Raw genomic sequence first — 14,337 nt, 5'->3', positions numbered from 1 at the left:
TAAACTCCAATCTGAAGAAGATCAAGTCAAGAAGATAAAATCTAATCAGAAGAAGATCAAGTCGAATTTGGGAGTTAGAGTTTGAATCCAACACGTCTTGGCAACTATAAAAGAAAGAGCCTGGAGCATGAAGGGGGCACGCACAAAAAGAGAGAGAGCTTGAGAGAGTTTAGTCCGTTCTGAGAGTTTTTCATTCTGGTGAGTGTTACTTGAGCGAAAGTGAGTTGTAACTGAGGGGGAGCCCGAAAATCATAATCAGGGCAAACCATTCAGGGGAGTGTGGAAACACTTGGGGTGCGTTTTGCTGATAGAATTTACGTTGTAAAGGGGAACAAACTCAGGGGGAGTTGTGTTCGTGGGTTGGATTAAGCTCGAACAAGAAAGAGTTGTAATTCACGAGTGAATAGAATCAGTGTATTGTTGAAGAGTGCGTATTCGGTCCTTCTTCCTCGGTCTTGTCCATATGCTTTTTTTTGGTTCCATTTCTATTTCGATTTAGGGTTTGATTTCTTCCTCTGTTGGGCTTTTCCCTTGATCTCTCGTCGTCTCTTCCATGGCAATCGCAACGGAGACGACACGACCACATGATAAGGTAAGGAACACCTTCTTCGGATGAATGAAATCTTGTTTCCTTTTTCGATTTTCTTGTTCTTTGGTGAAATCAGCTTCGAGATATCTTTGCGAACGTATGTGGGTTCAGGGTCCTTTTCCTGAGAGATCACAAAGGATATGGACAAGATCTTGAATTAGGGTATGCATTTACGTTTACAAAGTTTATACGCATGGACTTAATTGATAGATTGAAAAGCTTTACCGAGTGATAAGAGGGGCTCCAAACATGATCATTTACATCGTTGCAATTTACTCGGTTATTTTCTCTGGTTATGTATGTCTCTGTAACATGCTATGCGATTTTTTCCATAATTGATTACTGGGGAAATGAAGATGGTGCTGGAGAAATGGGAACTGTGACAAGTAAAACTTGTCTGAGAGGTCTCTATGGCTTATTTTACGAGGTAGAGATGCTCGTGTTTTCTGGGTACAAGTTTTCTGAGTTCAGATTTCCTTATCAAAGATTAGCCTTCTGTTACTTGTGGTACCATCTATAGATTGATGGATCTATATTGATGAAGTTCATTGGAAATGGGTTTCTAGATATTTTTTTCCCCTTGGATGCCTGGATGGTTATCAATGCAGTTCAGAAAGCAAATTCTCTTTGGGGAGGATGTGGCCATTAGTATAAATGACCTCTCCTATTGATTTGGGACTTCTATTCTTCTATATATATTTGCTGTTGTAGTAATCTGTGCAGTGATTGGTTCACTTGAGCACACATTGTCAGGCTTGGCGCTTGAGGTATCGGTTACGGTGGATGGTGGAAGTCCGAGGAAGATGCTGCTGAGAGTTGAAAACGGTTCAAGTATAGCACCGGTGGAACTGCACTTTATTCTTGCGTACTCTTAATGCAGGGAAGTTTGCTTTTATCTCTAGCATCGGAGGAAGTGGTAGTCTCAATGGCTGTGGAAGGATTGGTTTCCACTGGTCAGACATTCCTACTGGAGATGACTATCATCATCATATTGCCGAAGTTAAGGGAATAATTTATGTAAGTTTTTTTTTCCGTGTTATGCATTTTGTTTACAAAGTTTACACACATGGACATCATTGATAGGAAATTTCACTGATCTATTATCCTTTTTTTTATTGTTTCGATATCCTGTAGGCATGTCCTTCCGGAACTTATTAGAATGTTTCTGGATCCGATAAAGCCCTTTGTCATCTTTGTCCACCTACCGATCTTCATCATCAATCTTATCTGATCTTTATTCACTAATTCTGGCCAAAATGTAAGACCGAATTTCAATTGACTTTACTGCTCAAATGAATGAACGACCACACCGTCTTCCGAAGGATCTCGGTTTTGTATATGCTAATGTCCTGTCATTGTGTATCTGATGCACAAATTTTTGTGTGTTTCCATCGTTTCTTGACATCGGTGTTTTTAGAATGATGTTTCAAAAAGCTAATGACGTTTCTGATTCCATATGCAAGGCAGACACTTTAAGGTTAATATGTTTTAGCGTATATTGGATCTGAGTGTAAAAGGGGCTCATGATTTAGGCCTTTCCCAGGAATCCGTCTGCGTCCAGAAAACATGGTCATTACGGGTTTTTGCTGGCTAATAAATAATTTTATGACTCCTGAAGGTGTGGGCCGGAGCTGTCTTAGGTGGTCCTTTGCAGAATGCATCAGGCGGTGCCGTGTAAGTTCTGAAGGTTTAAGTGATCCTAACTTTATATTTTCTCTGTTCTTTGGACGGAGCCCGTCGAAATTGATTTTTCTATCTTTTTTTTTTCGAAAGTACGCCAAGGTTTTACTGTGAGACAAGTTTCCCAAAGTTACAATACTGTCACATGATTTATGTAAGGTGTAAAGTGGTGCTGGGGGAGGTAGGTTTCTGATAACGTAATTGGTAACGGTGGTGGACGAGGATGTTACAATCTTAATTTTATAGACGGTGGTGATTCTTAGAGGGATGTGGATCTTCCTTGTGACTTCGGCAGTGGAAGTGGAGATGAAGATTCGAGTGATTCAGTTACTGGTGGCGGAGTCCTGGGTGAGTCGTTGTTGGCTCATTTGGAATGATCCATTATCAAGCTTGTCACTTGAGGGATCGATTACGGATGATGATGGTAGTCGGAGGAGGATGGTCAAACTTGTAAACAATGGTCAGACATTCCTCTTTTCTTGCATACACTGGTCAGACATTCCTACTGGAGATGACTATCTTCCTATTGCCAAAGTAAAGGGAAGAATTTATGTAAGGTTTGTTTTACAAAAGTTCCTTTTTTTTTTCCTGTGATGCATTTACATTTACAAAGTTTATACACTGGAGATGACTATCTTCCTATTATTTGCATTGTTGCAGTTTTCTTGTTTACTTTTTCTGGTTTTGTCTCTGTATCGTCCAAAGTGATTTGCTATAGTTTATTACACCGGAGGAGCGAGTATCAGTGAAGGTTATGCTGCGGAAATGGGAACTTTGACTGTTAAAGCTTGTCCAGGAGGACTCTACGGCTTATTTTGCGAGGTAGATATGCTCGTGTTTTCTTTTGGATTACAAGTTTAACTTGTTTTACCTCTGGTTTCTAGTTCCCTGAATTCGGAAATTCCTTATCCAAGTTTTTACAATGGACATTAGGTTGTCTTAAGAACTGGAATCACAACGACATATACGAAATTCATGTTAACCAGACGATGGAATGTTAAATTTCTTTAAGTTATTAATCTGATTAGAGAATGAATGTCGAAGGCCCATTTCATCTAATCTTGTTGGTTAGTCTCTTATGCTGCAGTCTCAGGGAAATGGTTTTTTTCTAACCTACTAACACAGCTTGGAGTTTATATCATCGGGCATAGGAAGTTTCATTGATCTTGCATACTTTAACCTTTTTTTTTGTTTCGGTATTCTGTAGGCATGTCCTACCGGAACTTATTAGAATGTCTCTGGATCCGATAAAGCTCTTTGTCATTGTTGTCCACCTGTTGGTCTTCCCCTTCGCACCTTATACGTCACTGTTCGAGATTCTTCTGTATTTTTAAACACCAATCTAATCTGATCTTAAGCCACTAATTCTGGCCAAAATGTAAGACCTGCTCAAACGAATGAACGACCACACCGTCTTCCGGAGGATCTTGGATTTTGTATATGCTAATGCCCTGTATTTTTTTTGTGTTTCCACCGTTCCTTGGCAGGTGGTGTTGCTGAAACACCTCGTCCATATCGACGCATTTCTGATGTCGAATTGTTACACTACATTGGAAGAGTTGATGCAGAATCTTTTGGTTGTTTGATGTTTTTTCAACTGTTGCTCGGTTGAAATCGGCTAGCGCTGATGAATCACCCGGGAGTGCACTTGGCCCTTCATGGCTCTGGAATTGATCACTCTCTTCCTGTACTTGAATCACTTAACAAGGTAAATTTCGTATTCTCTTTTATTTCTCTTTCACAACAGTGGAGGTAATAATATCTGTTGCTAAAGCTGACATCACTGGAGAAATATCATACCAGATTGCGATACTCACTCTCGGCGCCTGGACGCTTGCAACCGACAGCCGTAGTTGTGTTTTGGTCGATCTTTTCCTCTCTCTTTTTCCAAGGTCTGATTATTGCGGAAGACGTTTGCAGAGTTGGATATAAGTTGGAAAGCAGGTGGTTGTTTGTGTCTAATGTCTGAAAACTGCGTATAGCGGCTACATGTCTGTAATTTCCATTCAAGAACATGGATATGCAGATGTATACGTAAGTGTGTTGATCTGTATATATTTAAAAAAAAAAAGTACTATTAGAACACAGAGCAGGTGAAACGTCCAAGCGAGAAATTACAAGGACCAACAGGTGCGGTGCTTCACTTTCTTTCCGCTTTGAAGAAAGCAAGAAAATTGGCGAACGTGATGTTTGATTTGAAATGCAGGTTGCTGCCACGCCGAGGTTGACAATGGTGGATCATTCACCACATTCGATTTCTAAACATATTTAATTGGGTCATTATAAAAAATAATCTTACTTTGCTATTTTTTACCCATGTGACCAGAAATTTAATCTTTATATCATATCTTGGTCACAACGTTAAATTTATGATGACTACACCCATTTATTATATTCATACCTTTTATATATCCCTAATCATTTGATAAAAAATAAATTCAATACTATCACCAGAATAAGATTAAATTTATGGTTCATAACTGAAAAAGATATATTTTGAAATCAAAATGGCAAAATAAATATATTTTTGATATAATGCCTTTAATTGCAGATTCAAATAAATCAGCTCGGGCAGATTCAAATAAATCAGTATCTAATATGATCGTGATCTGTCTCATTTACAAACCTTACATTCCAAATACCTCAACCAAAAAAAAAACCAGGGCAAAACCTTAGAGAAGAGAACAACAAACTTATCCATTCATTCATGTGAAATGTCCACTTTTTCCAGAGTCTAAGAGAGGCACAGACCATAAAACTACGCAGCTTCAAAAACTTCTCCCATAGCATACCGATTTTTTTTTGTTCCCTCCATTGGCTCAGTTGTCCCGTCTGGTCGGTCTCCTACGAGGTGCCGCTGCTCCTGCGGTCTCGTCCTTCTCCTCATTCTCTTCGGATTTCTCGTGGCTCGTTCCCTCGCTACCCGACACCTCTGTGGTTTCCGGCTTTCTGGTCTCAGGCTTCGCCTTCACAAATTCAAGTTCAGACACATAAGCAAAACGGTGGTTTTGTGATTCCTACGTGTTTCGAGTGGATATCGGGAGACTGAGGACTAACCACTTTCTTCCCACCGAAGAGGAGCTTGAGAACGAGAGTAAGGAACACCGCCACGATGGCAACAAAGACACCGATGGTGATGTTAGGTTGTTTCTCGGCCTTCTCGATGAGATCCTGTGAAAAGAAATGTAGCATAACAAAAGCTTCAGGATCGGTCATCCTGTTGCCGGGTTTCAGATAAAATAAGGATATGTTAAAAGCTTACAAGAATCTTGAGCTTGTAGTCACTGAGAAATGGAATATCTGAAATCTTGTACAGTAATTCAAACACCTTCTTCTGCGATGGGTTTGATCAGAGAAGCATCGTTATATAATGTCCAAAATAAAGGAAGAGTTCACGTGAAGATCGTTACCTGGAAGCCCTTGAGATGACCGTCCTGATCAGCTGTGTCTTCCTCTTCCTTCTGTTTCTCTTTCTCATCCTCAAACTTCGGCTTCCATGTGCTCAAACGGATCGATTCTGCAACCTTTTCGTCTTTAGCAATCAAAATATTGTCGAACAGTAAACCATCTTGCATTGTCCAAATCTCGATCCCGATAGCAGCTACAGGCTCAAAGTCTGGCTTCTCGAGTTCAAAGTAATCGGGATTAGGAATTTCCCGGGGTTTCCAGATACCCTTGTAGTTCGGATTATCGATAAGAGGGGAACTCCATTTGCCCTTGTAAGCAGGGTTCCTCTTCATAGGCCTCTTCCATTCGCCACAGCCAGGAGCTTCAGCACACTTAGGGTTATCGATCTTTGGGGCTTCCCACTCGCCATCCTCATCATCATCCCAGTCTTCGGGTTTCGTTGCCTCGGGATCATCAACATCCTCAGGCTCGTCATCCAACCATCCTTCCGGTTTCACAGCTTCCTCATCTTCAATTTCCATAGGCGCATCTTCATCCCAATCAACTGGCTTGACAGCATCAGGATCCGGAATTTTTGCTCTCTCATCCCAGTCTTCAGGTTTCTTGTCGTCCGGGTCAGGGATAGTCTTTGGGGGAATTAGGGGAGGCTCGAAATCTTCAGCCGAAAGAAAGTTTGCCTTTTTCTTCTCCTCCCCATCAACCAGAATCCTGAGCTCATTGTCAGGCTTTATGACCGCTGTGTAAACGTGGGACAACTTGTCATATGGGACAGATGGAGGGAACTTGAGATGGTGCTCCACGTACTCTCCACTCTTTGGATTCTTATGCTTCAAAATGAAATGCACCTTGTTTGTGGCACCACACTTGTCAGGCCCAAACATAATAGAATAGGGCGACTCACTGTCGAAACCCTTCGGGGTCCATCCAGCCTCTTGAGGACGGAGGTACTTGATGTATGCACCACCGCACTCAAGACCATCCTGGAAACGAACATCATACTGGAGGACGACGGTTCCATCCTTGAGACTGACGGGCTCATCGAGCTCTTTCACGATACCATACTTCCTGGCCTTCTCGCTCACAAGAAGACCATAATCATCGTGTCCCTCGCTCTTTTCATGCTTCCAAACACCTGATATCAAACACAAAGTCAGCCAACTACAATCAACACGTCACATATTAAAAGACATGGAGATATACGAGAAAGCAACAAAGCTACCTTATTTAGCTAATAGCTACACTTAGAAAGACACCTTTTATAAATACGACGCAACCAAACGGTATCACTTGAAAGACAACAAGAGTTCAAACGACGAACAGAAACATCTACAAATACACGCAGCAGCGACCAATAGAAGAAGGTTCAACAATTTCATATCAATTTATCGCAGATACCCTACTTTCTCCAGCTCAAAAATTTTAGCTCGAACAAAAAATAGCAACAAATTGGGAAACAGACAACATAAGACAGAAACGAAAAATGAAGAGAAAGAACAACATCTCAACTGATAAAAAAGCGAGAGATCTCACTAACCTTGATAGTCTTCGTTCGCTGAGACAACCCAACGACCGTCAAACGACTCATCAAAAGACTCGTAGAACACCTAAATCACAGACGAAAACAACAAGAGCAGTAAACAAACATGGAATAAAATCAAATCCAGGCACAACAACGTCTACAGAGGAGAAGCCAGTACCGTGGCATCGCCGTCACAGAAGCAGAGCTGCAGAAGAGGAGCGACAGCCAGAAGAAAGAGGAAACATCGAAGATTCTTCTTTGCTTCCATCAGAGAGAACCCTAACTTAGGATCCGATCTGAATCTGGGAGACACTGAGGAAAATAGTAGGAGAGAGAGAGGAGGCTGAAATGAAGGGTTGTGTAGATTTGAAGTCACGGTTCCATTAGCTTCTAGAACCCCTTTTTTTTATTTTATTTTTCTCCAGACTCCGCCTTGTTGTTTCTGCAAGCGTCAACCAATAATAGAACGACACGTCATAAAGCTTCTGTTTTTGGAGAAGGCTTCCACGAAATGGGATGGAGCCAAGCCTCGGTTCGAACAACGTTTTGTTTCCTTTTCTATTTCGCTGATAATTTTCAGTTAAAAAAGAAAAGTGACGGAAAAGAGCGTGAACGGCAGGATTCGAACCTGCGCGGGCAGAGCCCACATGATTTCTAGTCATGCCCGATAACCACTCCGGCACGTCCACCCTTTGTCAATCAGATTTTTCAAAATTATTTGGTTTCCTTACACAACATACCCAAGAACTCGTACGGACAACATAAGACTGCAACTATCCAAAAAAAAAAAAAAAGAGTACCGTCTTAAGGAAAATTATACAAAAGGAAACTTAAAAAGCATCAAACATGGAGTTGGTGCATATATGATATCAAAATCCCTAGAGACAATACTCTTTCCAAGTAAGACCTCACTGCTTTAATCCCCGAGGGAAAAAAAATCACTTTTTTTTTTTTTTTATTAACTTAACAACAAGTTATGCCCACACAGAGTGCAGACTAGAGAAATATTGGTGTTTAAATGATCTCTGTATCTTCTACTTCCATAGGTTCTTTTTTATTACCCCCTGTTTCTTTTTTTTTCGTCATCGTAAATTTTTTTCTTCTTCTGAAAACCCGAGGCTCTGAAACCATACGGAACCCCGAGAGCAGAGCGGCCGCACCTACTCAAGCTCGAGACTCTTTTTCATAGCTTCGTAAACCAAGTACGTAATACTTGCCGCCGGAACAACCTTGAGAAGGTTAGGGAGAAGCCCTCTGTAGAAAGCTCTATAGCCTTCTTCCCGCAGGGTCCTCCGGAATACTCCAGACATCGAGGTCTTTGCACGTTCGGCTTGCATTCTGATAAAACCGAGCATGACGGGTTTGTTGGTTTTCACGAGTTAGAAAGAATTAAGATGTGAACAATAACTTCACTAGCCACAAAGGTTATGGAACAGGAACCTTCTACGTGTACATCACGTATTACATACCTTGTTCTGACAACCTGCAATGGATAAACACAGGTTGCTCCAAGAGATCCCGAGATTGTTCCGCATCCTAGTTGGATGAGTGGCCCCGGTTCTAGAAATCGAAACCAATCCAAACCTCGTGAGTGTTTGTTAAGCATCGTCACTCAGTCGGAAAAGCAGATGAAAAGTATGGACAAAGAAATTACCGCTGCTGTCTTGAAGGATATAAGTCTTGGACAAGTCCTTTAACGTCTCGTAGACAGCAAGGTCAATACCCGCATATGGAATAATCCCAAGGAGAGACGGGAAAAGACCTTTGTAAAACGCCCGTGGGCCTTCGTGAACCCATATTTCCCTTGTCAGAGTTCCCAACCTGGGCCCTGCACAACCTTGGCTCGTCGTGTAAGTCTGCAACCGAGTTTTCACGAGATCCAAAGGGTATATAGCAGCTTGAGCCACTGCACCAGCCATGCCACCAGCAAAAAGTCTAGCACTAGTGCCAATGTCCCCTTTTGCCTCACCCATGTTATCACCGATAACATTTTTAAACAGCTCATATGCATAAAATTTGATGGCACTCTCCGGAGCCACCTTCACGACATTCAAGCCATTACCACGTAAGAAACCCAAGAAACCATCTTGCTTCCAAATCATCCTAATGGCTTCTCGAATATTAGCATCGGTTTTTTGAATTTGCAGAAGAACTTTCAAGCGATCCAGAGGCGCAGTCACAGTCCTAGAAGCAGCACCTGCTATTCCACCTGCGGCAATAATACTTTTGTTGTCAAAACTCCGAATCATATTTTACATGTTATCGTAAAAATGGAACACATTTTAAGAAATGAAGTCAAGAAGATGTACCCGCGATGAAATATTTGCCCCTCTTTACGTGTTAATTTAACTCGCATTTGTACACAAAATCATAAAATATAATGCTAATTTCCCAGTGATGGTATATATTTTCTATGGTGGCTTCATGCGGGTACAGCAAAAGAAAATCTCTCCATTCTTCAAAAGTTATAATTCCGTTGTTGTCCTTGGAAACGTCTTCCACAAAACGAGCAAGCTCCTCGTCGTTTATCTCAATTCCTGCAAAATATAAACTGCTGTGGCTTATATAAGACGTAAACAGACTTAAGAACACAGGATTTAGCTAGAAAACGTGTTCTATCCGATGGTGTAGCTCTGATACTAAATCCGGAAAGGGAGATGACTGCTAGCAAAGCTTAGTATCAGAAATGAATTAGAGCACATCCAATGTGGTAAATAAGATAAGCTTAATAGTCAACAGAGGGAATAGATCCAAGTTTATCACTTTAATGAATTCCCCATAACAAGTCTTCATAAAAATGGCGTTTCCAGACTCATCTCAGCCCCCAAAAACGAAAAAACAGGAAAAGAAAAAACCCTTCAAGTGTTAACATTCATACTTGCAAGAGTTAACTCTGGCTAATGATCACATGAACATGCATTCATACAAACCGAGAGCACTAGAATCATCAAGAATTTGAAGAATTCGAGCAGATAAATCATATTATACCGGCCTTAACGAGCGCATCCCAAAGTCCCTCCGGCGAAATGCAGCCGTTATGCTCAACATCAATGGCTTGAAATATTCTGTAAAGCTCAAGCTCCTTGTCGTCCATATACCGACGGAATTCGTGATAATCCACACGCCCATCTCTGTTGGTGTCGCAAACCCTAAACAAATCCTTAGCGTATTTGTACCCACTTGGGATTTGAAGAGCAGATAAACCCTTCTCGATCTGGGCACAATCCAGGTACCCGACATTCTCAGAGTCGAAGAAACTGAACAAGCTTCGGATTCGGACATCTCGTTCTTCTCTTGTCTCCCGGAGGGCAAGAAGAACGTGTTCCATGGAAACGGGTCCCGATTTCTTCACCAGGTTGGAACACCCATGTTTGGATTTTGCAGCTTCCATTTTCGACGGTAAACCCACGTGCTCTACGCCATGACCCGACATGACAAAAAGAAAATCAGAAGGAACCCAGATGAAAAGATATCAAATTGTGTTCTGGGTTCGGATCATCGCGGTTTCTGGGTTCAAATCACATCACATCTTCAGATCTACAGGCTCGTAAATGAATCAGATCGACGACAGAATCCAGCATTTAAAAGACATTTGACCTGGAATGTCGAAGGAAACTTGAAATCTCGCAGACTCAAATCGACCAGACAATGATAATACCGGAGGTTGGATCAAACGGAAAAGAGAACTTAGGGTTCCTTCTTCCTGAGTTCGGCAATTGAGCAAGGAAGTCCGAAACGATGGATACAGGAAGGATTCGAGAGATAAGAGTCGAAGCAAAGAAGGAACACAAAGGAATCCGTGAAATTATCACCGAAAAGATTCCAACTTAAAATTATGAAGACAATGGGGATTGATGCTGATGCTTTTTGCGTCGCCGGAGAGGCTGAGAGTGGAGGATGGAGGAGGAGAAAGAAGTGGGCAATGCAAAGGCGATGGTGGGTTGTGATATTCTTATGGGATATTCTTCATATATATACGGTTTATTTGATTCATGCGTTGATTATATCTGTCTTTTTCACGATGTAACATATTTAATTACTTATTATATTATTATTATTATTATTATTATTATTAGATATTATCCCATCGTAGCGGCTGACGTGGCACGCCACATAGATTTTTTTACCACATCAGCATGTCACGTCGGATTTTAAAAAAAAATCCAAAAAAATATGAAAAAAATCGAAATTTTAAAAAAATAAAAAATAAAATAAAGAAACAGCAAAATATATATATATATATGTACATATATATTTATATCTATATACAAATAAAAATATAAATATATATACAAAATAAAAAACATACACATATATATACAAATATATATACATATACATACAAACAAATATATTTATATATACATATACATATATAAATACATATATATGTATATATATACATATATATATACATACATACATACAAAATAAAAAAATTCATATATATATATATATTCATATCCACATACAAATATAAATATAAACATAAATACTTCTATGTATATATATTTCTATATATATCAAATAAAAATATACACATATATTTCGATTTGATTTTTACTACATCAGCAACTTACTCATGATTGCCTTAAAATACCAAAAAAATATTAAACATTTATGTTCCAACGGTCTTTTATATAAAGATTTAATAAAAATATTTTTATTATATATTTAACTGTGTAATTTAAATAAATAAAAAACAATAAATTTAGTTTGTATCCTAAAATTTTCTAATTTATAAATATAAAAATCAAATCGAAATAAAAAATTAAGGTATATAGTTTGTTGATAAAAATATTGATTTTCGTTTTCATTAATAAAATATATATTGTATAAAATATTTCCATTCACAGAGTTTTAGTTATATGTATATATATAATTTAATTGGGATCAATTTAATTAAAAAAACACATATTTATTTTTTAAATTATATTTAATTTATATTATTTGATTACGTGATTTTATATTTCAAATCCGAAATGGTCGGTAAAGATCAGTAATCGTAATTTCTGAGTAAAATACTATTACGATGTTAATTAGCATTTTTAACTAATGCATTATCTTAATTATAATACTAACCGTATAAGCAAATATCATGTTATTCGCTAAATTATGAATATGATTTTATTTCTATTTTGTATTCCTTTTTTCTAAATTAGATACATCAATTCCTTCGCACATTTCGAAATAACTTTTTGTTTCGTTTTTCAGCCAATATATTATTAGGTGGGATTCAAGAAATTGTTATAAAATTTTGTGAGCCCATCAATCGAGCAACAATTTTTCTCTACGAAGGTGCAGATTGCAGCGTGAACCGTTGTTTAATAATATTTTTTTAAAAAAAAAATCAGAATAAATCGAAATTAATAGAATTCAATTCATCCCAAATTGGAATTATAATTAGGTAATTTTATAACAATAAAAAAATAACATTAATTTTTAAATCAAAGCATATCTGCTTCAAATATTTTGCCTCGGACATACTATTTCGATTTTAAAAAAATATTTTTTAATTAACTCGATTTTATATAATCAAACTGACATTATATTATATTATATTATATTATAATTAATTTAAATTTGGGTGGTCTAGTGGTGAGAGACATGCAAAGTATCTCTCATTCTGGGTTTAAATTCAAGCATGGACAGAAGCATTCTCATGGATTTTCTCGATCACGTGTGAGATGTAGTCGGATCAAAAATTCGATGAACTTTCGGATTATCAAAAAAAAATATTATAATTATATTGAACATTACGCTGGAGTAGGATATTCTTTGACTAATAATAAAAAGTTATCTTTAACATTATATGATGTCGTCAACACAATGCTAAAATAGGATGTTCTTTGACTAATAATAAAAAAGTTTGCTTTACCAAACAGTGTTATTTGCTAAAACTATGCAAATTAAAAATTAGGAATATGAAATTTAATGCAAAAAAAAAACACCATATTAATCTGAAAAACAAGAAATAGGAAATATGAGTCTTAACTTAACAATCACATGACCGCATATCGCTCTGTTTCCAGCCTGCAGGCTTCTTTATTGACAACACAATAGTTATAACACATGATGATTTGATATTAGTATTGTTCTTACATCACTTCCTTGGTGATTGGTGTCTACAGAAGAAGAGGCTACTGGTTCCCGGCAATGGGAGCGTCCCGACCTTTCTTAAAATCGTCCCAACCCTTGACCCAGGGCTGCCCAGGCACTGCTCGTGTCTCCGGTGCAGCATGCTTGTTCAGATTCTTCATGACCTTGTCATGCAAGGCCGAGAATACCTAAGACAATTGACGAGGTTATCAGGAGTAAAGGGAAAAGATACAAACGATGAGACAAAGTCCTGATCTTGAGATAAATGTTACCGGGTTTGTTCTCACTGCCTCTGGGGCCTGTTCTTGATCTGTCAGCCATTTCCAGAGATCCGGGTTTTCCTGAAGAGGGAAGAAAATAAAGTCGAGATCTTTATGTTCAATGTCATAGTCGAATCATCCGAGAAACCACGTGTACAATCTCCGTCAAGCAGAACTCTCTAGTTCACAAAGAGCCAAAGTATGTTTCAAGTGGTAAAGATTGAGAAGAGTTGGTACTGCAACCATCCAAGGCAAACCCGGTAACATTCACATTCTACTCGAATCAATAAACCTGAATTTGGATCATCTTAATGCCATGATCGTGATTTTTTTTCTTCCCCGAGGCATAAACAATCATGCCTAAACTACTATTGAAATTCCTTTTCAAAAACCCATTTCAGTAGTTTGTCAAAATGGAATTGAAATTCATCGTGTATATGTACGTGTACTGTGTACATATATAAACACATTTGCATACATACAGATAAATATGCAGACCAGAGAAAGAATCATGTGAGGAATAGCTGCAATGCAACACCCGAACAAAACCCCTGAAACGTACAACTTAGATAGCAAAAACGAAACTTACCAAATCCAAGACATGGATGAGAGCTTTGACACCGTTCTCGTCCATAGAACCGATATTCTCCTCCACCCAATTCCCTAAAACCAGATCAAGTTCCAGAAACCCTCGTTGCTTGCTCCTATACAATAATCTGTCGCAAAACCCATAAACCGACAATCAAACCTCAACATTAGTTACCCCCCCCCCCCCCCAAAAC

At 38.7% G+C, this 14,337-nt stretch overlaps 3 protein-coding genes, 1 long non-coding RNA gene and 1 other non-coding gene across 21 annotated transcripts in view; 1 reads left to right on the top strand and 4 right to left on the bottom strand.

Annotated features, from left to right (window-relative positions):
- Window positions 1-141: 141 nt before the first annotated feature.
- LOC104825045 lies at window positions 142-4,639 on the top strand. Of its 17 annotated transcripts, none has more exons than XR_773515.2 (8): window positions 142-592; window positions 701-751; window positions 946-1,606; window positions 1,724-1,847; window positions 2,208-3,091; window positions 3,757-3,977; window positions 4,073-4,399; window positions 4,476-4,639. It is a non-coding gene; the product is annotated as an uncharacterized LOC104825045 (long non-coding RNA). The 17 variants fall into 17 exon arrangements; XR_773521.2 differs by having other exon boundaries at window positions 143-592; window positions 1,343-1,606; XR_773523.2 differs by having other exon boundaries at window positions 143-751; window positions 946-1,016; window positions 1,343-1,606.
- Window positions 4,640-4,827: 188 nt separating this feature from the next.
- Window positions 4,828-7,579, bottom strand: LOC104825044 (calnexin homolog 1-like). The gene is made up of 6 exons (XM_010557290.1): window positions 7,375-7,579; window positions 7,212-7,281; window positions 5,680-6,809; window positions 5,532-5,603; window positions 5,327-5,440; window positions 4,828-5,235 (listed from the first exon to the last, which is right to left on the bottom strand). The coding sequence occupies exons 1-6, from the start codon at window positions 7,462-7,464 to the stop codon at window positions 5,089-5,091; spliced, it is 1,623 nt and encodes a 540-aa protein (XP_010555592.1). The 5' UTR covers window positions 7,465-7,579; the 3' UTR covers window positions 4,828-5,088.
- A 224-nt stretch (window positions 7,580-7,803) lies between these two features.
- On the bottom strand, window positions 7,804-7,885 carry TRNAS-AGA. The gene has a single exon. It is a non-coding gene; the product is annotated as a tRNA-Ser (tRNA).
- A 147-nt stretch (window positions 7,886-8,032) lies between these two features.
- LOC104825043 (calcium-binding mitochondrial carrier protein SCaMC-1-like) lies at window positions 8,033-11,133 on the bottom strand. The gene is given in 5 exon segments (XM_010557289.1): window positions 8,033-8,534; window positions 8,666-8,756; window positions 8,851-9,405; window positions 9,506-9,733; window positions 10,185-11,133. Coding segments are annotated over 5 exon segments (1,497 nt in total). The 5' UTR covers window positions 10,630-11,133; the 3' UTR covers window positions 8,033-8,356.
- Window positions 11,134-13,151: 2,018 nt separating this feature from the next.
- Window positions 13,152-14,337, bottom strand: part of LOC104825042 (succinate dehydrogenase assembly factor 2, mitochondrial) — a 2,045-nt gene continuing 859 nt past the window's right edge. Inside the window, exons 3-5 of the mRNA XM_010557288.1 lie at window positions 14,145-14,271; window positions 13,568-13,636; window positions 13,152-13,483 (exon numbers count right to left, since the gene is read on the bottom strand). Coding sequence (XP_010555590.1) covers window positions 13,337-13,483; window positions 13,568-13,636; window positions 14,145-14,271 — 343 coding nt within the window. The 3' untranslated portion in view covers window positions 13,152-13,336. The remainder of the gene's footprint in view (window positions 13,484-13,567; window positions 13,637-14,144; window positions 14,272-14,337) is intronic.

The sequence above is a fragment of the Tarenaya hassleriana genome, unplaced genomic scaffold (genome assembly GCF_000463585.1).
Source record: "Tarenaya hassleriana unplaced genomic scaffold, ASM46358v1 Cleome42, whole genome shotgun sequence".
NCBI lineage: Eukaryota > Viridiplantae > Streptophyta > Magnoliopsida > Brassicales > Cleomaceae > Tarenaya > Tarenaya hassleriana.
This window is presented reverse-complemented; position numbering and strand designations above follow the sequence as displayed.

What these genes read in the sequence shown, in the direction of transcription:
- LOC104825044 (XM_010557290.1), bottom strand. Translation starts at nt 7,464, where the DNA reads ATGGAAGCAAAGAAGAATCTTCGATGTTTCCTCTTTCTTCTGGCTGTC. An exon ending in TCTGTGACGGCGATGCCACG is followed by an intron (nt 7,282 to 7,374) that starts GTACTGGCTTCT and finishes TCTGTGATTTAG; the next exon opens with GTGTTCTACGAGTCTTTTGA. An exon ending in GTCATCTCAAGGGCTTCCAG is followed by an intron (nt 5,604 to 5,679) that starts GTAACGATCTTC and finishes AACCCATCGCAG; the next exon opens with AAGAAGGTGTTTGAATTACT.